At 35.6% G+C, this 24,079-nt stretch overlaps 1 protein-coding gene across 3 annotated transcripts in view; it reads left to right on the forward strand.

Moving 5' to 3' along the window:
* The window catches only part of RAB11FIP2 (RAB11 family interacting protein 2), a 39,254-nt gene extending 15,513 nt beyond the window's left edge, over positions 1-23,741 (forward strand). For all 3 annotated transcript variants that reach the window (XM_081074942.1, XM_081074941.1, XM_081074943.1), the window contains 2 exons: positions 13,576-13,621; positions 19,424-23,741. In XM_081074942.1, coding sequence (XP_080931068.1) covers positions 13,576-13,621; positions 19,424-19,651 — 274 coding nt within the window. In that variant the 3' untranslated portion in view covers positions 19,652-23,741. The remainder of the gene's footprint in view (positions 1-13,575; positions 13,622-19,423) is intronic.
* Positions 23,742-24,079: the final 338 nt, after the last annotated feature.

The raw sequence follows: 24,079 nt of genomic DNA on the forward strand, positions 1-24,079 counted from the left end.
TTAATGAGATGCTATCTTGTTTGTTTTAGAGTCTGCTTCAGAGAATAGGAATTATGTGTTTTCAGTTGGTCCAGACAAGCAAGTTCATATCCGCAGAGTAACAGTTCTTGAGAGTTTGGTTTTGAACACTGAAACACACCTGGGCATCTTTGAACACAAAAATGCAAATTTCTGTAACTTTATGGATTTAATGCATTTAAAGTGTGTTCTCCTGAGCACTGTAATTACCACATGTATTTCTTTCCAGTGGATTTGGCTTTACTAAATATTGTCCCCGTTTTACCCCTTTTGTTAGCTAGTAAGAGAATAACTTCTGTTTCTTTAATACTTAGCCCATACTTCTGTATACATCATTTTCTCACCCTTCTGCTTCTAGGTTTAAAATGTTTTCTTTTGGGCCACTATGACCACATTACTTTTTTTCAGAACAATAAAGCTTTAACTTTTGAAAAACAGGTGCTGTTTCTACTTAATGTATGGGGGTAGTGTTACCTGTGGCCAGGGTGTTTCAAATAACTGCTGCTGATAGAAAATAAAGCAATTAATTTGATTATGAAATTATTTTCCTTATACACATTTCTAAGAATGTTTGGATCCAGACATTTAACATTTGTTTCCTTGAACTTATATTTTAAGGATAAATTACTGCTCTTTGATTTGATGTCTTAAATATAGTATTATATTATTATATAATAATTATAAACAAATTATAAACATAAATACTAATATGATAGTACATAAATATTATATATTAAATGTATTATACATCAAATAAAAAATGTTTTTATGTATTTTATATATATTTTAAGCTTAGAACTCTTTCTGACAAAAGTGCCAATACCACTTACTAAGTAGCAATTATGTGAGTCAGCTTGGCCTAAGAGTAAAATTTAATGCAAATTGTCAGTGTTTTAAAGTTGTTTTAGCAGACATGTATGTAAAGCTCTCTGGGGCTTGGGTGGGTGGGTTGAAGATGAGATTCACAGAGGGCTGGTAGCCACACAAGCCAGGAGAGGAATATGTGAGCAATGACCCATAGTCCAGACAGAATGAACCGTGTTGAGGATGAAAGGTAAAGGAACAGTTTGCTAGAAATTGGGAAACGCTTCTTTAAGGAAGAGGCTTATTCTTAACCATTGAACATGATTTTCTAAGTTGGGGAATGAGTAGAGAGGCAGTTGTTTTAGTAAATAGCAAGAAATCTTATTTAAAAAATTGTGAAATGCGTTTTGAAGGAAGATTTTATAAATAGTGATGATATACTCTTATTAGCTCTTTACTAACTTAGTAATTTTACCATTTCTTGTCTAGTGGGAGTCATGGAGCTATGTTGTATACTCTGTGTCTCCATTCCCTGCCTGGTAGGTTTCTAGGAAGTGTGTTTGTACGTTCAGCTACCAGGGAGCCAATTAGTGAGCGCCCTGCATCAGCCCTGCTTTCAGTGTGGGGACCTCTTTGTTTTGGAGCCTGGTGTGGGAATGGGGTGTTCAGGTTAACCACATACTATGTTTACTTGAGGTGTACAGTATATTTGTTTCATACAGATTTTTTTCCATTTCAAAGACACTAGGTGCCCAAAATTAATTGGAAATCATACTGAACATAATTTAATATTTGATTGAGAAGATATATTTAACATCTTCCACCCAAGGATTTTACAGTGTAACATGAAAATATAAATATAGTAATAGTAGAATATTCTGAAGGGACTATAGGATGAGTATTACAAGTTCAGGTTAGGACTCAGGTCTGGATTGGAGTGTTGAATAGCTGTATGACCTTACTTAAAAACAAGAGCAGCATTTGGAATGTATTTAAACAAGTTTTCTCCTTTCTAAGTCTCATTTTTTTTCAACTGTTAAACGAGATGATAGCCTTGGTGTTGTGGAAAAGTGGTAAGTATCGTGCTGAGGGTCGTGTCTGCTACACGGAGGACCTGGAAACGGGCTGCCTGTGTGACCTTATTACACAGCATCTACAGAGTTGCTTTAAATAAGTTAGGTAAAATTGTCTCTAAGTAATAATATGTCCTTAGCTTTAAAAATAGTAAGTAAAAGTGGAATTTAGGAGCTTATGGTTTTTACTGACCAATAAAGGACGTACATTGGCAGGAGACAATAAACTAGATTTTCTAGTTTCTTTTAAGATGTACATTCAATAGTAATCTTGATGAAATAAGCTAAACTACATTGAAATTAAGTAAAATATTCTCTGTGTTAAGTACTAAGTATATTTATTACGATATAAAGCAAAGGTATTATGTTCAGTGTGGCTATAAAATCCTGTGTTCAAAAATTCTTACATAGCACGAATTGCATAGTACAGGGTAGATTTCTAAGTGTTGGCTTTACCTTAAAGCATGATGAAAGATTGCCTAAACTCAACATGGCTGAGGTCAGATTGTTAAAGAGAGCCCCATAGCTTCCTCTGCAGAACTTGGCTTTGTCCCAGGTACAGAGCCAGCTTGGGGTACTCTTATCCTTTTGTGCCTAGTCCAGAGGGACCCAGGGCCAACTTGCCTCGCCTCAACCCTCATGGAAGACTTGCCCCTGCCCGGTTGTCCATATTCTCTTTTCAGGGGCAAAGACTGGTCCAGGGGGTGGGTTGGCCTTGGTCACACAGACAGACAAGCCTATGCTGGGGTCTGGCCCTCTCAACGGACCTGCTGCTTTGTTCTCATCACTCCTTTCCAGTGTTACTGTTTTGCTTCTAAAATAAGCAGAACTCGATTCCCCCCACCCTACACCAACCCCAAATAGACTCTTAGTAGCTATATGACAGGCCATGGACCAAGGTCTACTCACAGCAACAGAATAAACACAACACACCTTCCCAGAGTGATAGTTTTCCTAAAGATTTAGGGAGAAAAGAGTCTTTTTATATCAAGAGAAATATAATTATGGTATGGAGTCGAATGCAAAAATCTACCTGAAGTTTTAGTTAAATTTGAGATGTGAAGGAAATTTCATGCCTGTTGCTAGATGTATTCTCATGTATTACGGGTGCTAAAGAGAAAAATGTTTGAAAAGCTTGGTTTTAAAGAAATGGAGAACTGTTCGAATCCATAAGGCTTATGTTGGACAATTTGTGACTTGTTCATTTGACTATATTTAAAATATTTATTTTCTTCACCAGGAGAAAATAGTAACTTAAACTTGATTGAATGTGATATTCTTGATGAAACATGCCTTAACTTCGTCAGTATCTTTAAATCCTTCAGTTTTCGGACTTCTTCAACAGTATTATTTATTACTGTTCTGAATTTGCTGTCCATGGTCTTTGGTGTCAGTGACCACAGTTTTTAATTGTCTTACCTGTGAGATCCATAAAAGATATCCTGTGAGAATATTAGTAAGTAAATTACTGTGAATCCCCATAGACATTTATGTATTAGGTTCTGTTTTGCCGTTCATGTATTTAGGTGCTTGCCCAGCCCCAGGAGAGAGAATGTAGTACTTTATAATATCATTAATTTGATTTGGTACTGACTTTCTTTTTCCTGAAAAGAACAGAAGAGCAATATTGAGTTGCACCTTGCCTCTTAAGCCCTATTTGCAGGTATATTAAGCATAATTGAAATATGCTAAAGGTTGTATTTACTAGTGGAATCTCTCTTTGGATACTTCATTTCTTAGGGCTTGTATAACTTCTTTAAACTCTATCAAACCACTATGGAATCAATGTTTTCAGTATTTATTAGAAAAATCTCAAATTAATCTGTATTGTGGTCAGGTACCTATACTGGTCGACCTGCTTGGTAAAATGGATAAACTGGCTAGTTGAATTGATTTTATTGGCAGTTACCACTTGAAGCTTATTTCAATTCATATTGGCAGCTGTAAGTTTCAGAATATTGTCTTCCTATCTTAAAAAGAACAGAAAAAATTCTATTAATATACTATCAGGTCTAGGTATAAGTACTCTTTGTTATTCAGAAAAAATATTTCCTCTGCTCTTTGGGGACTTTATATCTTCTTGTTGAAACTTGTATTGACCCACCATTGACTTGGTCAACTATTAGCTCAGTTTTTACAAATTTTTATTAAGCACTGGCTATTAATTTAGTCACCATATATTTGTTAAGCATCCACCATGCTCTAAATACTGTCATATGCTAGGACTGAAAAGATGAAAGCGATATCATTCCTTCAAGTAGTTTATAGTCAGAAAGGCCTGGGGAACCCAGGATTAAGACAGATACACAAAAGGCAAACTTAAAATACTGAGCAGACGGTACAGAGATTTGGCATGTGCCTCCCACCCCACACGGGCACGGCCTCCCCCATCGTCAACATGCCCACCAGGTGGGACGTTTATTACAGATAATGAACTGACCCTGACACGTCAGCATTCCCCAAAGTCCACAGTTTCCATTAAGGTTGTGTGTATTCTGTGGGTTTTGACAAATGTATAATGACGTGCCTACCTTTCTAGTATCATATAGAGGATTTTCATTGCGCTAAATATCCCTGTGCTCCACCTATTGTTCACTTCCCTCACCCCCAGCCCCTGGAAGCGACTGATCTTTTTACTGTCTCCATAGTTTTTGCCTTTTCCAGAGTGTCATATAGTTTGTACTATGTAGTGTGTAGCCTTTTCAGATGGCTTTTCTCACTTCGTAATATGTATTTAAGGTTCCTCCACGTCTTTCCATGGCTTGATAGCTCATTCCTTTTTAGCGCTGACTAATGTTCCATTGTCTGCATGGACCACAGTTTATCCATTCTCCCCTGAAGGACATCTTGGTTGCTCCCAAGTTTTGGCGATTATGAGTAAAGCTTCTGTAAACACTGGTGTGCAGGTTATTGTGTGGGCGTTATTTTCAACTCCTTCGGGTAAATACCATGGGACACAATTGCTGGATCGTATGGTAGAGTATGTTTAGTTTTGTAAGAAACTGCTGAACTATATTCCAAAGTGGCTGTGCTATTTTGCATTCCCACCAGCAGACGAATGGGAGTCCCCAATGCTCTACGTCTTTGTCAGCACTTGGTGGTGTCAGTGTGCTAGATTGTGGCCATTCTGACGCCATAGGTGTATGGTGGTATCATTGTTGCTTTCGTTTCCATTTCCCTCACAACAGCCGATGTGCAACATCTTTTTATATGCTTATTGCCATCTGTATATCCTCTTTGATGAGGTGTCTGTTGTGATGTCTGATGAGGTGTCTGTTGGCCCATATTTTAATTGGGTTGTTTGTTTTCTTATTGTTGAGTTTTAAGAGTTCTTTCTGTATTTTGGATAACAGTCCTTTATCAGGTGTGTCTTTTGCATATATTTTCTCCCAGCCTCCAGCTTATCTTCTCATTCCCTTAACATTGTCTTCTGCTGAGCAGAAATTTGTAATTTTAATGAAGTCCAGCTTATCAATTCTTTTGTGAATCATGCCTTTGGTGTTATATTTAAAAAGTTATTGCCATGCCCAAGTTCATCTAGATTTTCTTCTATGTTATCATATAGGAGTTTTATAGTTTTGTGTTTTACATTTAGGTCTGTGATCAATTTTGAGTTAATTTTTATGAAGGATGTAAGATCTGTGTCTAGGTTCATAGACCTTATATTTGAATAGTACTTTGTCATACAAAACGTTTCCTATTCATTTCTTTTAACACTCTTCTAATCCTGATTCTTTGAAATAGGTGGTGGCATTTTATTAAAAATAAAACATGAAATTTAGAGCAGTTAAATAGGTTGTATCTGGGTACTAAGTGGTAGGCAATAAGTTTGAAAAGATATATTGAGTCATGTCCAATAGGCTTTGAAAGCCAGGCTAAGAAATTTTGTATATTATTCAGGAGAAAGTTGGAGGCCAAAAGTTTTTGGACAGATGAATAAGGTTGGACTTGAGCTTTAGAACGTCCTCTGCCATGTTGCACAGGCTGCTCTGGACAAGGAAGGCTTGGCAGAGACTTAAGAAGACATTACAGTCATCTAGGCCGAGGGTAATGCAGTCTTGTGATGAGAGGGTAGCAGTGAAAATGAGTAGCGAGGACAGTGAGAGATCTACCCTGTTTCCCCGAAAAGAAGACCTACCCGGAGAATCAGCTCTAATGCGTCTTTTGGAGCAAAAATTAATATAAGACTCGGTATATTATATTATATTATATTATATTATATTATATTATATTATATTATATTATATTATATTTTACATTATATTATTACATTATATTATTACATTACATTAGTTTTATATTAGACCCGGTCTTATAGTAAAATGAGACCGAGTCTTATATTAATTTTTACTCCAAAAGACGCATTAGAGCTGATGGTCCTGCTAGGTCTTATTTTGGGGGAAACACGTTATGTCCAGAAGTTTAATGGAGAGTCTGGTAGCTTATTGATGAGGCATGAAAGCTGAAGGCTGGAGCCAGGGGTGGTTGGACTTGCAGGAGGAAAATTAGACAGAACTGATATAAAAGCTAAGATTATGATTGGTTTTGGACATGTTAACTTTGAGGTACAGGTGGAATATCCAAGACTTGAAATAGACATTTGTAAAGGTAGAATTAACAAAGGATAGCTCTTGTGGTTGAAGATGGGGGATTTAGCAGTTACCAGTCCATACTGGTGGTAGTTAAAATAACGGAAGAACAGGAAATGACTGAGGGAAAGGAGAAAGAGGGGTCTGAAAACAACACTAAGAAATACCCAGTGTTTCCTCCTAAAGGTGAAAAGAGGAAGATGACAAGGAAAAGGAGTAATTGCAAACGTACGAGAAAATTTAGGCTACCAGGTGTCACAGAAGAGTCAAAAAGGAAGAACAGTCACTGGTATCGAATGGAGCTGCGAAGGTGAAGAGAGTGAGGCTGGTGCCTTAGGTAAAGATAGTTTGTGTTGACCTTCATAAAAGCAGCAATGAGTATTGGTGGGGGCTGTGTTTCAGATGATAAAAGATGAGTGAGTAAAGTACCAAAGTCAGCAGGGTTACTTGGGAGGATTAGAGATGGGCAAAATAAAAATGGTGGAGTGTCAGAGGGGTCATGGGCTGTAAATGTGTGCTAGTGCGATGGGTGAGTACATACAAACAGATTAGGAAACAATTGGGATGGTGGGGGGGTCCACAAAACAGGTCGGATAGGAGTGAGGGGGTGGGAGAAATAGAAGGTAACAGTGATCAGATGGGATTCTGATCATGTGAAATCTTAGTGTGACTAACCGTATCCCACCTTATTGATCACTGTTCCTTTGGAAATATGCCTAGAGAAATTCTGTTTGTTTAGTGTGTTCTCAATGGTAAGGTGGTTGTATTCAAATCCAAGTCACTTTAAGCAGTTGTGCCATTTCAAAACTGTACGAGCAAATCAGTCTTTAATAATGTAATCCTAAGTTGAAAATATTAGGTTGGTGCAAAAGTAATTGTGGTTTAAAAGGTTAAGAATAATTGCAAAAACTGCAATTATTTGCACCAACCTAATAATTTTGAACATAAAGTACTCTAGCTCTATGAGTGTGAAAAGTGTTGTTAGATGAAGGCCAATAACATTTTTATGTGGCTAGCAGTGAATTATCAGTTACAAAGTAGGAGACTATTCTTGGAAGAAAAAAATAGTATTAAAATAACTAGTTATGGAGAGTAGGCCAGAAATTGATGGGAAAAGGGAAGTGTAGATAATTCATGTGAAGAAGCATGATACGTTGTTTTTCTTTGGTTCTCTCTTCTTTTTATTAGATAAATTAGATAAACCTTTGTCCTTAACTATCAAATTATTAAGTGAATAGTTTATAGCATTTATTGTATATTCTTGTATCGGTCCCAGCGGGAAACCAGTGACACAGTCATAATGAATAATGGAAGAAAGTTTAGTGAAGAGAGTATTGACAGAGGGGTGGCTAGGGTTAAGGACACCAAGGAGAGAGAGTCTAGCAGTGTCTAGAAGGGATTGCCATGCTTAGGTGTGAAGGAACAGCTGTAGCTGCAGCTGTGGTTGTTCATAGAGAAGCTACTGGTAAACTGCACCCCGGCAGGGTGGGGCTGAGGAGGTGGTAGGATGGGGCTGGGGCAGGGGAATAAATGCCCTGCCCCCTTTCTTTCTATCTTCCAGTCTCTTGCCAGTGCTTTCCAGTGGCAGAGCACAGACTGGAAGCCAGTGGGAAAGGGGGCCCAGGTGATGCACTCCAGAGGTCAGCCTCCTGGGGTACAGGGAGGGAATGGAGCAGGAGGGGCAAACAGAAAATAATGATCATAGTTATTTCAAAACCTATTGCTTTTCAGCCTTTATTCTATCTCTTTAAAGATTATCTAAGTCTTGGAATTTCCTTAGTCATTTCTGATTGGAAGAATCCTTAGGAAGTTGTGTTGGACTCCTTGAAACCAGCCATCTCTGAGCTCACGGTAGGACTGAATAGTTCAGAGCCCCTGTGTGGAAGAAGTACAGCTTACGTATGGCTAAAGAGCTTGCACTGTGGAGTGTGAGTGCCTTTCTTTGATCCTGAATCTGCACTTAATAACTGTGTTACCTGGAGTAAGCATCTTGGCTTCTCTGTACCTGTTTCCTCTTCTGTAAATGGAAATAAAAATAGCACTCACCTCATAGGATTGTTACAAGGATTAAAAGAGTTAACATGTAAAGGGCTCCAAAAGGTGCCTGGTACCACGATTAAAGTCCGATAAATACCAGTTTTTGTTAGGCCTAGTGTCATTTTCTTTGCCCTTGCTTCACTGTAAATGACGTAGTTTTCTTTTTCTCTTTTCAGACTCATTAAAGGTTTTATGTGATGTTATGTTACAGTTCTGCTTATACCCCTTCCCCCAACTACATTTGTCACCAAAGTGAAGCCCCGCGTCTCTAGAGTCCACTCTTTCAGTTAAACAAGATCAATCGGATCCTCCCCTTTGAACATAATTAATGTCAGAAGTTCTTCTGTGATAGTTTAAAGTTACATTTATTTCCTATACACAGTAAAGAATGAATGGTGCTTGAGGAAGTGACTCCTGTACCAGGTGGGACACGTAGATTTTCAAATAACTTGAATTCACTTATTAGGTAGAAAATGGATCAAATTGTAGGCCAAAATGGACTTATCTTTATAATTTTCACACCAGTGAGGCTTGGAAAGAGACGTAATGGGTATTGTAATAATACTTGTTTTTAAATGCCTTCAAAAGAGCCTCTAGTGTCCTTGCATGACTTCTCATTGAAAGATTTAAAATCCTAGAGCCAAGAATTGACACTTTTCATTGTCTTATACTAACAAAAGATAAGTTAGTCAGTCAGTGTTAATAGATCTTTGTTCTTGTTCTTCTATGGGTTATTTTGTTTTTTTACCTTGACAAGCACTTTACACTTTTTCACTCTCAGTGGTCCCTTCCCGGTCGTAGGTATTATTGCTCCAAAGGAACATATTTATGTTTTAAAAAGAGAGAAGGACAAAAAAAACAACTGTGATCACTGCCAAATGCCTTCGTGATTTCTGCAGTGGTCATTCTTACTGCTTCATAAGAGTGGTTTGTTTTTGCCACCTGTCTATTGAAGGACAGTTTCAAGTTCTCACCAGTTTACTTATTTCTTTACTAAATCTTTAGTCTACAAAATAAATAAATGTATTATAGAAGCGATATTAATGATTCATTAAAATATTTTTGAGTACTACTAATTTCAAAATTTCCAGTTAAGAGTTTACTTAGAAGAATTCTTTAAATTTAGAAATATCGCAAGGTAAAAAGTAAGCTTTTACATTAAAACTGTAGAATGTTCAGGTAAAGCATTTTATTAGTTTGAAAAACTTTTTAAAATATGAATTTAAAATATTTTTTATCAGTTTAAAATCCTCTGCCACCCCCAAACTCCTTCAGTTCTAATTTCTAAACTAAATTTTTTTAAATTCTGAATTTTAAACTTGTATAAACTTTTTTCAGTATGAGCATGTCCAAGTTCATTTTCTACCTAATTAAAAACACCATCTTTCTTAACCTGTCAGCAACTCAGTTGAGCAGTCAGACTGTATTATTCAATATCTTGTCTGACATGAGGACCGCAGTCCAAAGAGAAAGATATCACAAATTGGTGCCACACTTTGATAAATAGAGACATTTTATTTTTCACCGAGCTAATTCAATCCAGTTCAGTTAACTCTTTTTTTCCTCCTGAAGGACAGATCAAAAAAGGCAGCCATGAATGACTGAGTTGCCATGTGCTTGACAGGTCAATGTGTGACTATAAAGCGGACCACGAGGGAGGGGCTCTGCCTTTAGATTTTCCACAATGGCCTGTACAAGAGCCCTGTCCTCAGATCTGCACTGGGGGCTGCTGGGGAGAGTGTCGGAGCGCTCAGGTTTCACTCAGGTACAAAGGGAAATAGCTGGGGCTGGTTGCCCTCCGCACCCTTTTCCCGTACAGTTGTGACCTTTTCAGTTTCATCATTTAAGACTTCTCAGACATGTTTCAGGTTGTCGCCGAGTGTCACTTTAGTTCCATAGGCTAAAGCCACTGGATAGGACATATTGTTAGTTTTATGATTTTGATAAAGTCTTTATCCTAAATGTCTGTTTCTTAAAAACCTTACTGTGATAATAATAAATAGAATACCAGTATTTCTTTTTTCAGTTCAAAAGTTTCTTCCTGAGACATATAATGCCATTTATATAACCATAATATTGTTTATTCCTCAAGAATGTAATGGGATGGAGTGTGCTACCGAACATGAAATGTTTAAGTAACATTTATGACAGAGGACTGAAAGTGTGAAAACATTGCCCGTTGCTCGACAGATCGGATCTAAGAGCCTCATCTTTTGCATCACAACCCTTCTGGGACCCCTTTCCCACCTTGCTGCCTTGGGTTCCAGGCTCTTCGCGTCTTGCTGTCCAGCAGCCCCAGGCCATGCCATATGGCTTCAGAGTCCTCTCTCTCCGGCCTGCCAAACCTGTCCTTCATATAATTCCAAATCCTACTTTTCCCTGGACTCAGGCTTTCCCAGACTAATTGCTGTGATAGGACATATCATTCCTCTATGAGGTGTGAAACTTTGACTCTCAAGAGTGCTCTCCCCCTGCCTCCCACAAGTACCGCTGTAGTGTGTGCTGACGCAGAAGGAGGTGGTGTGCACTTTCTGATGAATCCCTGTGTCTCATTAGGTTGGTGCAAAAGTAATTGCACATTAAAAGGTTAATTGCAGAAACGGCAATTACTTTTCCACCAACCTGATATACTATGTCCAGGGCTTCAGCAGCGCAACCTGTGCTGACGGTGCGCAGAGACCAGGGCTCGGGCTGTGTGTCAGTCAGGAGGACAGATTCCCGGGCCAGACACCTCTGCCATTACCACCTGTGTGACAACACACAAGTTACCGCACCTCTCTGTGCTTCTCGTTTCCTTATTCTGAACATTAAGATCCTACCGTGTGTGAGAGTTATAAAGATTAAATGAGTTCATTTGGGTAAAATGCTTACCCTGTTTCCCTGAAAGTAAGACCTAGCCGGACCATTAGCTGTAATGCATCTTTCGGAGCAAAAATTAATGTAAGAGCCAGTATTGTATTATATTTTTTATATTATATTATATTACATTTATTATACTATATTATATTACCTGGTCTTATATTAAAGTAAGACCGGGTCTTATATTATCTTTTGCTCCAAAAGCCACATTAGAGCTGATGATCCAGCTAGGTCTGATTTTCAGGGAAATATGGTAGAATAGGATCTGCTCAGTCTAAGTGCTCTGTAAATGTTTACTGAATAAAATAATGTATTGAATATATTCTGTGTGCTAGTCACTGTGCCAAGTGTTTTACATGCTAACTTACTCAATCTTCACAGTAGTGTTAGATGGCAGACACTGTGGCCATCCCCATTTTACAGATGTGGCATCTCAGACACAATCACTAAGTAACTTGTTCAAGGTCCCACAGCAAGTGAAACGCAGAACCGGAATTTGAATGCACACCTCCCAGCTCCAGGGTGCTTGACCTCTTCTCCGCTTGTAACCACCATGGTGGTGTGCAGTCAAACCTGAATTTCGATCATTTTGACCTTGAGGTTCTCACAGTCAGATGGAGAGAAATGCAGCAAATGTGTTTCTTGACCTATTGGAAACAACATGCTGTGAGATAGATGATGGCACAAGGAGAGATGAGTCCCCGTGGGCCCTGATGTTGACCACCTGGGACTGAAAATCTGAGAGCCTGGGAACCCTGATATGAGCAGCTGCTACAGTGGTACCCTAGGCTGGGGTGTCCTATATGACAGTGTCTTTTTGGATTTTGTTTTGGTGGTTTTCTTTGAAGCCACACTTGTCAGGCTCTTGAGACGTTGCTAGTACAGTGACTCCAGTCTCGGACCATATAGAACACCATCAAGATGATGAGATACAGGGAATGAGAAAATGTGTCAACCACCTCAGCCTGGAAGTGGTGCATTGTAGGAATTGAAAACGTTTCAGGCTTTTCTACCGTGTTACCCAGCTCTACTGAAATACTAAATTTATCCATAGGAGTTCTATCTAGAAAAGGTCAGCCACCAGTTCTGGAAGCTAGTACTACAAATCTTAGTCATAACAAATGAAATCTTGGATATGTGAGAAATTCTTTTAAGGTGGTTGTGCATGCATGTATGCTCTTTAGATTTACAGCTTGGGATGTGTACCGATAATAATAGCTATTTCCCAGACATTATACCTAGTGTCCAGACTTTTCATGCACACAATCGAAAGTTTAAAAATTGAATTTCTTCAAGGAATTCCAATTATTTGGCCAATAAAGCACAGATAATGTAAAAAATATATTTTACAGTTCAGTCTTTTGGGAGGCAGGGAGGATGAAAAGGATCTTAGGACAGTAATGCTTTGTAGAGGTTACAATGGCTAATACTCTTAAGTGCTGGGTAAAAATTAAACTTGAATAGCAACGATGAAATATTTACTCATCAGATGGCTTTGAAGTTTAGCTTCTTTTTGGTTGCAGTCCCCTTCCTAATGGACATGTTTCAAAGAAGAAAACGATTATAGCATTCAGCTGTGATGTTTTCTTACTCTGCATGGAAGAAATGTGTTTTGTTTTGGTCCACTTGGGTATTTAAAATTTGAAGGCCAGCTACTTAGAAATCACATTAATGATAGAAATGGTTCATACAACTCTGAATTTATTCTCAGTGATAGGATAATGTTTAAAAGATAATTTTCTAATACCTATAGAATTTTTTTAAAGATTGCTTTAATTCTTTTATTCTACACTCTTTCTAACCTAAATTTATTTAATTCTCCATTAGTTTTATATGAGAAGGCCTAAGGTGAGTGAGTGTATGTATATAGAATGAATAAACGTTATAAAATTTAGCTTTATAAAATATCTTCTGGATAAAATGCTTATATATAAAGACGTTTAGAAACTATATACTTAGAAGTACGGTTCTTCAGTTCTGATAATAACTGAAGGATTCTCCTCCAAAATTTAAAATTAGAATGTTGAATAAATATTGGTTCTCTTCTACATCCTGGATTAAATTTCATTCATCCGAGTGATTTAGGACTTTAGAAATTGTTATTGAAATGTTGGTTAAAAATAATCTGTTTTTATGTTTCCTCCCATGTGGACTATGATACCCTTTTAACATTTATATTTGTCTTTTATTGTTAGTTTTCATATGAATCCGACAAGCAGTGAAGACATCAGGAAAATCCCGGTAAGTTGCAGAAGGGGGTTGCAAAAAAAAAAAAAGGAAAAGAAAAAAGCAAGCCACAAGCTGGCCTTCTGTCTGGCACACATTTCTAAAAAGGCTTCCATCTCCTTGACTCCTTCAGTTACCTATAGATTATAGTTTAGCGTGATAATTTGGGGAGAAAGAAGTAAAGCAAAATTCAAACTTTGTTTTTAATATACAATAGGGTGTGACTTCTGTACAATCTGTGGAAGTTCAGGTAAACATAATCGAAGTCAACTTACAATATGCATGTTTTGTTTGCAGACTTTTAAACAAAGTTAAAAGTTAATATGAAAGTTGTATGTCAAGGTCAAAATTATAATTATGAAATAAGAGCATGTGGAAAAAACTTAAGTTTTTTCTGTTGGGACAAAGATTGAAGAAAGAATCAAACTGCTTGTCAATATTCAACAATAGGAAAAGTATCCTGGCAAGAGATCCAGTTAACCAGAAAAGTATTTGAAAGAACCTTTAGGACACTTAATTTCCTAGTGAGAACAGAACTCACTATATTAACAGGGTTGGTAGCAATCAGCTAAATTAACTCACATATTTGGGAAGGATCGTTCAGATATCTTAACTTCATTTTATTGTTATTTGAAGTCCAGCTTTGGCTCTCTGTTTAGAGTTCCACTGCATCTTCAGTCAATTCTAAATATATTAAACCTAGTGGATAAGTTACTTTATAAAAATATGGGCACATGTTCTTGGTAAAAAACTAAATTCTCACTGAATAACAGAAATAGAGCCTTTATTCCAAGATGCTGGTAGTTGCTGTTTGAGCCATCTGTCCTTAATGTGTGTGATCCAGATGTATAATAGGAATTTTTTAAAGCAGTAACGTATCACAATTTTCTATTATGCGATATACCTAGAGGAAAGCATGGTTGTGTGTAAACCATTGTAAATGTAGCTGTTTTATAAAATTGTAGAAAACGTTGTAGAAGCAGAGGACTTTGTACTGTGTTTTTGCTGTTTTATGTAAATGATTTGTAAGTTTTTGTGTTTCATAAATACTCAAGTCTGTTTAATACGGCAGTTTGGCGAGAAATGTCAGAATATATGAAGTCAGCCTTTGATCAGATAGTAAAATGAATTCTATCAGGCGGTTACTTAATCTCCAACAAAATGCAACATCAAAAAAACGATTTAATGTGCAGCTATTGTTTATTAAGTAACCTTAATTACAATTTCTATGTGCTTGTAAATGTGCTTTTCCAAATCTTGTAATTTATTGCTGTAAAAGCATCCTTAGAGTTCTTTAAAGAAATAAAAATGTGAAAATTGTTTTAGTTAAAGGATTTAAAGGTGATAAAAGAATCCTTGATGTGTGATTATTTTTCTCTGGAATACTAGCTATTCTAAATGACAGTTAAGGGATTACTAGGTGTTGTTAATTTACTGCAAGATACAATTAAGAGGAGAAAGCTCATCCTCAGACTGATCGTTTTTGAGGGAAAGTATTCGATAAATTTTTATGTTGAAGATTATAAGATGTTTGAAGTAATTTACATTAAGTTCTCCAGTAACAGCCATCCACCAAGTTATTTTTTTCCCTTTCTGAACATAGTATTTTGTAATTAAGTTTGTATGTCTTACATGCTAGTGCCAACACCTGTCTGTGAAAGGCAGTGTTTAAACAGGAGCAGTAGCCAGTTGAAAGGGCAGTGTGAGCTCTTTAAGGCCTAATTAAGAACTGAAAGGGAGATGAAGGGAGTGGGACAAAAGATGTGAAAGTAGCTGCGATGATATTCCCAGAGCAAAGTTCCTCATTAGAACAATAATGAGGTGATCAGAGAATGCCAAGCCTTCATCTTATCTCTCTCTCTCTCCTCTAGTTGCCTTGAATGTCAGTTAGTACCCCACCAATACGTGGTTACCAGGACAACCTTTCTTTAAATCTTCAGTTATTTTGAATCCTGATAATTTGCTTTTGTTTAAATTTAAATATTGTAAAAAATATATATACATTTCCTAGTTTAAAAGGCTAGACTGTGTAAAGTAAAAATAGATCACTGGAAATTCTCAGTCTTTTGCACAAGTAATGTTATTTAAAATTCCAATTGGAAAACTTCATGTAATAATTCTATTATTCTCTCACCCAATCTCTATTTCCTTATATCTGCATACGGTTATTTTTAACAGAGCTTGGGTAGGAATGAAAAAGGATTGGTTGTGAAAGGGGAAGAGAGAAGAAAAATTTACATTACATTTCAATATAAGAAGACATCTTAAAAACATATGTGCTATCTATGTGGAGTGCTGCAGGAAAAATATTGAGTACTTAAGGAATCCCACTACAGGTTATTTGAATCTTTACCAGTTTGGATATTTCTCAATTTTAGAAGTTTTTCCACGATTAGTATTCAAAGTATCTTTTGAAAAAATAATTTTCATATTTGCCTGAGAGTTTTCCTCTTTTAGCAAAATAATTTTTATGAACAGAAAATATTTTACTTTTATGTTGTATATATTAATTAATAGTATTCTTCATTATTTTATTTGGAATTATATCAACAAACAGGACATATATATAGTATTCATATATATAAGTAGATATATATTTATTGAGTATATCAATTTAAGAATCTTATGCTTAAAGCTAAGAGGTTTACATGATTTTCAAATACGGGATAAAATCTGGAACTAAGCATAAAACTGTTTTTAATTATTTTATATTCTTTTTTAGAATATAGTTTATAGTACATGTGTTTCTAAGATGTTTTTCTGCCTAGAAACGTGATGCAGAAATTTGGGGTAAAATTTTCACATAAAAGGACAAATGGGAATTTATTGAAAAGGTCAGAAATATATTTTCAGGAAATCTGTCTATACATAAATATTAGATGGTATAGATATCTAATCGGGGTTGGGGGAAGTAAGCCAAATAATAGATTTGTATATTCTAAAAGTGGCTATAAAGTGTTCAAAAATATTCCAGGATAATAATTGATTATTTTGAGATTAAATTTTAGATTGAATTATATCATGACATTAAGCTATGTCAAAATAAGAATTTTTTGACATGTCTTTCATCTTCATTGTCTTTAGAAAAATGTTAAAAAAATTTTTAACTACATTATCTGGTGGTACTGGTATAGTGCTAAATATAACAACATAAGTGTATATCATCAATTAATTTGGAGAAATCAATTCACATATGTATAATTTGAGTAAGATTAGAGAGACTCATAGTGATACTATTTTATGTTAAAGGAAAAAAACAGTCAGCCAATCAGTAATGAATCCCATTTAGTTTAATTTCAGTAATCCCTGCAATTCTCACAAGAATTCCCATTTTTCAAGAAGTGTTTATTAGAAAAGCAAAATTACATTAGTTAGACATTATAACTTTTTTAAAATGCAGTCCAGAAAAATCACTTTGTAGACCAGGAAATTTTAAGAGTTAAAAGGGACCTTGGAGAACAACATCTTATTTATCAAGTAAGGAAAGTGAGACGTACGTTGGTTTCTGTCTCAAATCTGTACAGAATTACTTAGGTTAAGTAAGAAACTTGAGCTTATTTTTAATAAATTAAAAAATATATACTTGCCTCTATCATATGTCTTATCTTTTCTATAGTAACCTGCTTTATATAGTAATTGTTTAATAAGAATGAGGTTTGGAAATCATAAGTTTTATATATCTCTAAACTACTCATGACCAATTAAATAAACTAGCAAATACATGAGAAAGTGTGTGTGTTGAGACTTAATCTTTAAGAAGATTAATTGATCTGAGAGAAGAGAATAAAAAGCAAATCAACACTTGTCTCCAGAATTGTCCTTGAATTGTTGCAGAGCAATATTCTGAAACATTTTTAGGGACAAAGGTAATACAACTCTTAAAAGTTTTATCTATCCCCATTTTCCAATGCTAAAATAAAGTAAGTTGTCTTTAATGTATCATATAGAATTTAAACTCACTTCCCTTTAGCGTTCTCTCTATTCATTCTGTTAATCTAGGGGAGGTTCTTATTAACTCTTGCCTTTAATATTTCAATAGATTTATAACTAATTTCAGCCCCTCCGAATGATTTTACCCACTCTTGCCATTTTAATTTTCCTCAAACTTAACTTTAATCGTATCTTTCTTCTCAGCAGAAACCTTCAATGGCTTCCTATTCCCCACAGCAATAAGACTAAAACTCCTTAATAATAGCATTCAGCATTCTTGATGGTCTGTGTGAAACCTGTCATTCCATCCTCTCTCCTCTCCCTGCCCTAAACCTCATTGTCCAGCCGTACTTCCCTGATTACCTGTTTGACCACTATGCCTTGAACCTTGAACAAGCAGAGCCCACTGCTTAAGATGCCTGTTACGAATTTCTGCCTACTGCAAGCTGTATCTTCTCCAGAAAATCGGAGAGATTCTGTGGGCTTGGAGAAGTTTCCCCAGGCTGAATATTTTTCCCCCTTTATCCTGGAGAAGGAAGTATGCATCAAATTGATATCTGTACTCGAGCTTGATTTTTCTGGTGGGGGCAAAGTCGTGGTGCTTGGGGGAGGAGGAAATAAAAAGTTACATTTTGGCTTTACTGATGAAAACTTCTAGACACATAGCAAATTAAAGGAGATCCTGAAAATGAGTAAAGACAGATTTCATTCCTACAGAGAAAAAAAGGCCTTTCTGCATTCATCAGTCTCCATTCTCCCTTGTCCACTAAGTAGATTAGGTACTGTTAGTCTGACAGAACAAGACCAATTTCCTCAATATTTTAGTTGATTTTCCTTAAAGCCAAATGGAAATGTTTTGAAAGAAAGTGATGAAAACCATTGTAAGTTGTTGAGTTTAGTGACAGAACTATGTCTAAAATGGCATGAAAATGCTGCCTTATATTTGGGCATTACCTTTTACATAATGAAAACTCTTAATTACTATACAGTATAAATAGATGACATCATAGTACCTTTTTTATTAAATTCCTGAGAAATAGTTTTTTATCAGAATGCTTTGTAATAAAAATGAACTAAATCAATGCCTTTTTAAATTTATATTTATCCATTTATGTAAAAAATTTTCATCCATAGAATAAGGTTAACAAAATAAGTAAATAGTGAAATGGAAGAGAATGCAGACATACTAATCCTAAATATGAACATGATCATAGCTGAACTCTTGAGTTTCCTGATAATCGGGGCAAAAAGGGAAATAAGATAAAGTATATAAGTATCAGTACTATGAAGGGGAAATAATCTGGTTACTCGGGAGCAAAAGCTCTGTTTGCCTCTAAATTAAAACAGAAGTTACACCCGGGGGACTTCTTATAAGGAAGCTCATTGATTTAATTCTAAATGCCTTCAACATTTCGTAGCAAGAAGGAGACTTGCTATTGCTGCTGCTTCTAATCGCTTCAATAAAAAGCCAAAGGCATAACATGAAACTGCGGGTCAGTGGAAACAGGTCCATGAGGACTAATGTCCAAATGTATAGTTTTCAGCTGCTTCTTACAGTTCCTCCAAGTTAATTCTTAGAGATCTTTAGTTTTTATTTTAGAATATTTTATCTCTTAATCCTAAATTATTAGGTCAATTTCTTATATTAGGACATTGTAATAAAAGGATTGTAGAAGAATTTAGCATTACCATCAAGGCCGCGGTACAATGGACCCAGTGCTCGCCTCACAGCTGACGAGCCATTCTGTGAACTGTCACATTGGTTCTAGCCAAGGATAGAGAAAATCTCGATCAGAGTTTGAAAAACCAGAAGTTGAAGTTCAAGATAATTCTGAATCTGTCCCTCATATCATGTCTACTAAAGTGACAGTCTTTATCCTGTTCTAGGACAGCAACCCGTTCGATGCCACTGCAGGGTACCGGAGCCTGACCTATGAGGAGGTGTTGCAGGAACTGGTGAGACACAGAGAGCTCCTTAGGAGAAAAGACACCCACATCCGGGAACTGGAGGACTACATTGACAACCTCCTCGTGAGGGTGATGGAAGAAACACCCAGTATTCTCAGAGTGCCGTACGAACCGTCCAGGAAAGCTGGCAAGTTCTCCAATAGTTAATAAGCCAATTGTACTGCACTTATAATTGGGGGGGCGAAAAAGAAAGGAAGAAAGAAGAAAAACTTGTTACTGAAAAAGACTACACTTACAGGTTTCATTACATACTCTCTTCCATTGTCAAAAATTGTTTTACCTGTAAATATTAGCAGGGACTATCAAGAGTGACCTTTGAAGTGAGCGAAGTAACGTAACTTTTAAAGTGAACACGGGCCAGGTTCTCAATAAATAAGCAGTTCCTTAGGATTCACTTGGGTGCTGGAGCTGGTCCACTAACTTGCCATAGGCCTAGAAATATCTTTAGAAGCATATGACTTATTCCTCAGGAATAGATTTCTTATAAAGCAGAATTGATACTGTGGTTGGATTCTCAGCATTCAATTTGTAGACATGTTTAGCTGCAGGAATACTCATTATAAACACTACTTAAAAAACAGTTCACATTTTATATTACATATATATGTACATGAATATATGTTCATGTATCTTTGTATATAAAATATATGCGTATACCTCATATATACATGTGTTTTTAAAACATTTAAAAACAACTGGTTGCCTCTAAAATTAGGATACCAATTTCTAAATTTGAAAAATGTATGTGTGCTCTGCTGATGCAAAACAAATCATTGCTACTACAGTGTTATGATTTGTTACAGAAAAGCTGCTTCAAATCACTCTTGACTATGTGAACCTTGGTTTCAAAATGAGCTGCTACTACATGTTATTCCAGCATCGAATTTTTGCTCTTTTTCTAAAAGTAATGCTCCAAAGTTTCCTTTTTAAAATAATGGCATATTTTAGGAAACTTCACAACAGCATGGATTTCTTGAATTCATTTTTTATCTTAACCTTTGGGTTTTGTTAAAGCTATAAGCAGAAGCTAACATAATTGGTGAGATTCTGAATGCCTTTAAATCGCTAGCAAAGAAAATATTAAGAAGTTAAATCTCAATTATAATTTTGGGGGGAAAAGTAGGTGATTGTCTGATGCCTGATAACCCAAAGGAATGGGCAAATTCTAGGAATAAAGAATTAGGCTTGGTTTCAAGTTACATAAACAATTGAACAGATGGTTGCATTTGGGTCTTGAACCAAAATAACAGTTACTAAAGGAGGAGTGAGTTTTTAGAACAGATCATTACTGATGTGACATTAGACACAATTCTATGTCCACCCTTTAAGAATTGATTTATCATAGAATTATATGTCGGCTCCTTTTGTAAGTCTGCTCCCCCAAAATGATTACGCCCATGAATTATCTTCATATATGTGTACAAAATTAGTCTGAAATTTAAAGTGAAAAACAATGATTATAAAAATATTACTAATCAACTATTGCTATTTTTACTTTAAAAATCTAAAATACTTATTATGAAACACTGAATCTGTGTTTTCTGAAATTAAAATGAAAAATATACCTGTATATGGAGACATATACTCCCCAATCTTTTAATGAACTGCATTTTTGTCTAATATTTATCTCTACTAAGACATCATTGAAAGTTAAATACAAAGCAGATATAATAGTTTTGCTCATTTAAATATTTTGAATCACATACTTGGCCAAGCTTACATTCAATTCATAAGCTAAAATCCCTTATTATTTATGTTTTCTGGGTTTCTTGAGTTTTCCTTTGAGAGCATACATTTTGAAATTCTGAAAATTTTCCCAAAGTACAAAAAAAATAATTTTTTTAAATGAAATGAAGGAAAATCAGTTTTACCAACTTTTCCTTCACCTACATATTTCTGTGATAAACCTCAAAATCTGATGTAGAATTTTATTTTCCCATTTGAGGACTTAGTAATTTCTTTTTTTTTAAACGTGCCATTTTTAATTAACATTTATTAAATATTACAAAGTTCTTAGCATTTGTTTTTTCTGTTAGTATAATTGAAGCTCTTACATTTTTTAAAATACCGAAGTCCATGTATTTTTACTATTATGATAGATTATCTGCACATATTTTAATATGCTTTGGCCAAATTTGCTCTTTGTAGAATGAACCAAGATGTTGGTTTTGTATTGGGGGTATGTTTTATGTGAGTAGACCTCATTAGAAAGTGTGGTTCAAGTACTGCTATTCTTCTTATGAGGAAATTCATTTTTAAGGAGAAATTCTTTGCCTGTATAAAAACTGTTAAGAATTAGACTTATTCATATATGAGTGTGTTGGTTATAACTGAGTCAATATTTTCATCTTTAAATCTGAGACAAGAATTCTATTGAAAACTCAATCTGCATTCATCACTGCCTGAAAATGTTCTGTTCTGATGTTTATGAATTTTTACTCATGAACCAGAGTAAAACTTATTATATATTTTCATAATCTATCAATATGATAAACTGAAAACAAAAAGTAAAAATGAGTGCCCACGTAAACATACCAGTGTTTCCTATCGTTGGGCAGAAGTGCAAACAGAGTAGTTTTATTTTTCTGGTATTGTAGAAGAAAGGCCAAAAAGATCACCTTAGTTTGTTTTTCCAAAATGTAAATTCTGAGTATTCTGATGGTATATTTTGTTACCAGTAGTAGCTTAGAAAAGGAAATAAAATATAAGTACTCATTAAATAATGTACAACACTATAGACTTAAACAGATTTTAGTTTTATGGTTAAAAAAGGAATGCTCGAAAACATTCCCACCAACAAGAGGATTTTTTTTTTTAAACCACAGAATTGATATTTATCTCAAACCTATCTTAACATACCTCTGTTATGTAATTAAATATTTCTATCATTTTAAAAATAGTATTATTTTATAACCAGTTCCCCTCCCAGTTTTAAAATTCAGTTTTGAAAACATTGAACATACTACCCTATGACTTATGCATCAGGTTTCATTTATTGAATACCAGAGTTGTATCTCAGAATTGTATATAAAATGACGTGTCACCCATTCATGAAAAATGTTTAAGTATTGCTTTTGGCTGTTATATCCTGCATTGAGCGTAGTTTTGCCATTCTCCCATGACTGTAGTATTATCCATAGGTTATACATAACTACATCTATTGCTTTTGGCAGTAAATAAAGATTTAGTTGTAATTTTCCAGCTGTGAAAATGTTGCCTTGTATTTAAAAGGGTTTTGTAGATGGAAACCTAAGTAAAACTCAGCTCGTTAGTGACACACTTGCTTTCCTCACATCCTTCCTTCACCAACTCTCTGCCCTCACCCACCCCTGCCTACCACCCCCATAAGGGTGCTTATTCTTTAGCGAGGAAAATCTTAAATTGGAAAAACAACAACAAAAAAAACACCTCTCTTTTATATGTCTAGTAATTGTTGCACTGGAGCTTTTATTTTCCTCTGTAGCTTTTTAGGAAAAGCAACCTACCTTGGATTTGTAAGTCAAGCGGGAAGTTTTTGATGTCCCTGGACTCGTGTGTCTTGTAGGTAGATACGGTAGGTGTGTATTTGTGAGTGAAGTCTAAAGCATGCTCATTGACTCGGTCTCTTTGAGGTAAGAGGTAGAGGATCCCAGTGCTGTTGTTCATGACGGTAGATGGAAGGGTCTGTCAGCACACATTTGAAAGCCCCCGTTTTTACAGATTTATAACTTTAATGATCCAGGTGCAATTATTGGAAGTGTTTAATATGCAATCGGTAGCACCTTAACTAACTAACCTGCATATGAAGCGTTTTCTGATGTATTTAATAAGTAGTGTAGAAGCTCTTCAAGCGTTAAACCAGAGTTGGCATTTTATTTCATTTATTTTCTATGTCAAAAAATCCACTCTTACCATGGAATTGAAGTCTGTAACAAATGATAATGGGGCCTATTAATCTCTGAAGCTTCCAGGTGGTTTGTATTTTAAGGTACAAAAAAATGCTGCAGATCTAGAAATGTATATAGTTAGCAGGTATTTGAAAGATATAAGCATTATTTATAACTGAAGAGTATTATATTACACTTAGTAAGTAAAATGATCTAACAACTTGTATACATTTTTACAGGTACAAACTCAAAAGCGTGTAAGCATCGCATAATGTGACAATTGTATAATTTATGTGATCTGATGCATGAATCAGAATTTTTATATAATATATGATTGATTTATTATAGTTGATTAAAGTGTTTAATCTCAATTCAGTTGTCATAGTTTCTTATTGCAGATAAAACAGTGTGGCTGACACTTTTGTACGTGAGTCCTTCTTGTCCCTTAAAAATACCGAGGTCGCCTCTTGTTTGATGCGTGGCAGCAAGTATTCTGTAAGACCTACAGACTCATTTCACTATGAAAATCATTCGGAGAATTCATGCCGAGGAGACTGTCTAAGTACCTTAGAGTGGACATTCTTCAGCAAGTGTCCGAATGCCCTCTGTCTCAGACATTCCTTCACGGGACGGGGCTGTGATAGAAAATAGCATTGGAGTATTAATGTGCAGGCCAAGGCCTGTGCCCAGTGCTTTCTCAGCATAGTGT

Source organism: Rhinolophus hipposideros (assembly GCF_964194185.1).
Source record: "Rhinolophus hipposideros genome assembly, chromosome: 15".
Taxonomy (NCBI): Eukaryota; Metazoa; Chordata; class Mammalia; order Chiroptera; family Rhinolophidae; genus Rhinolophus; species Rhinolophus hipposideros.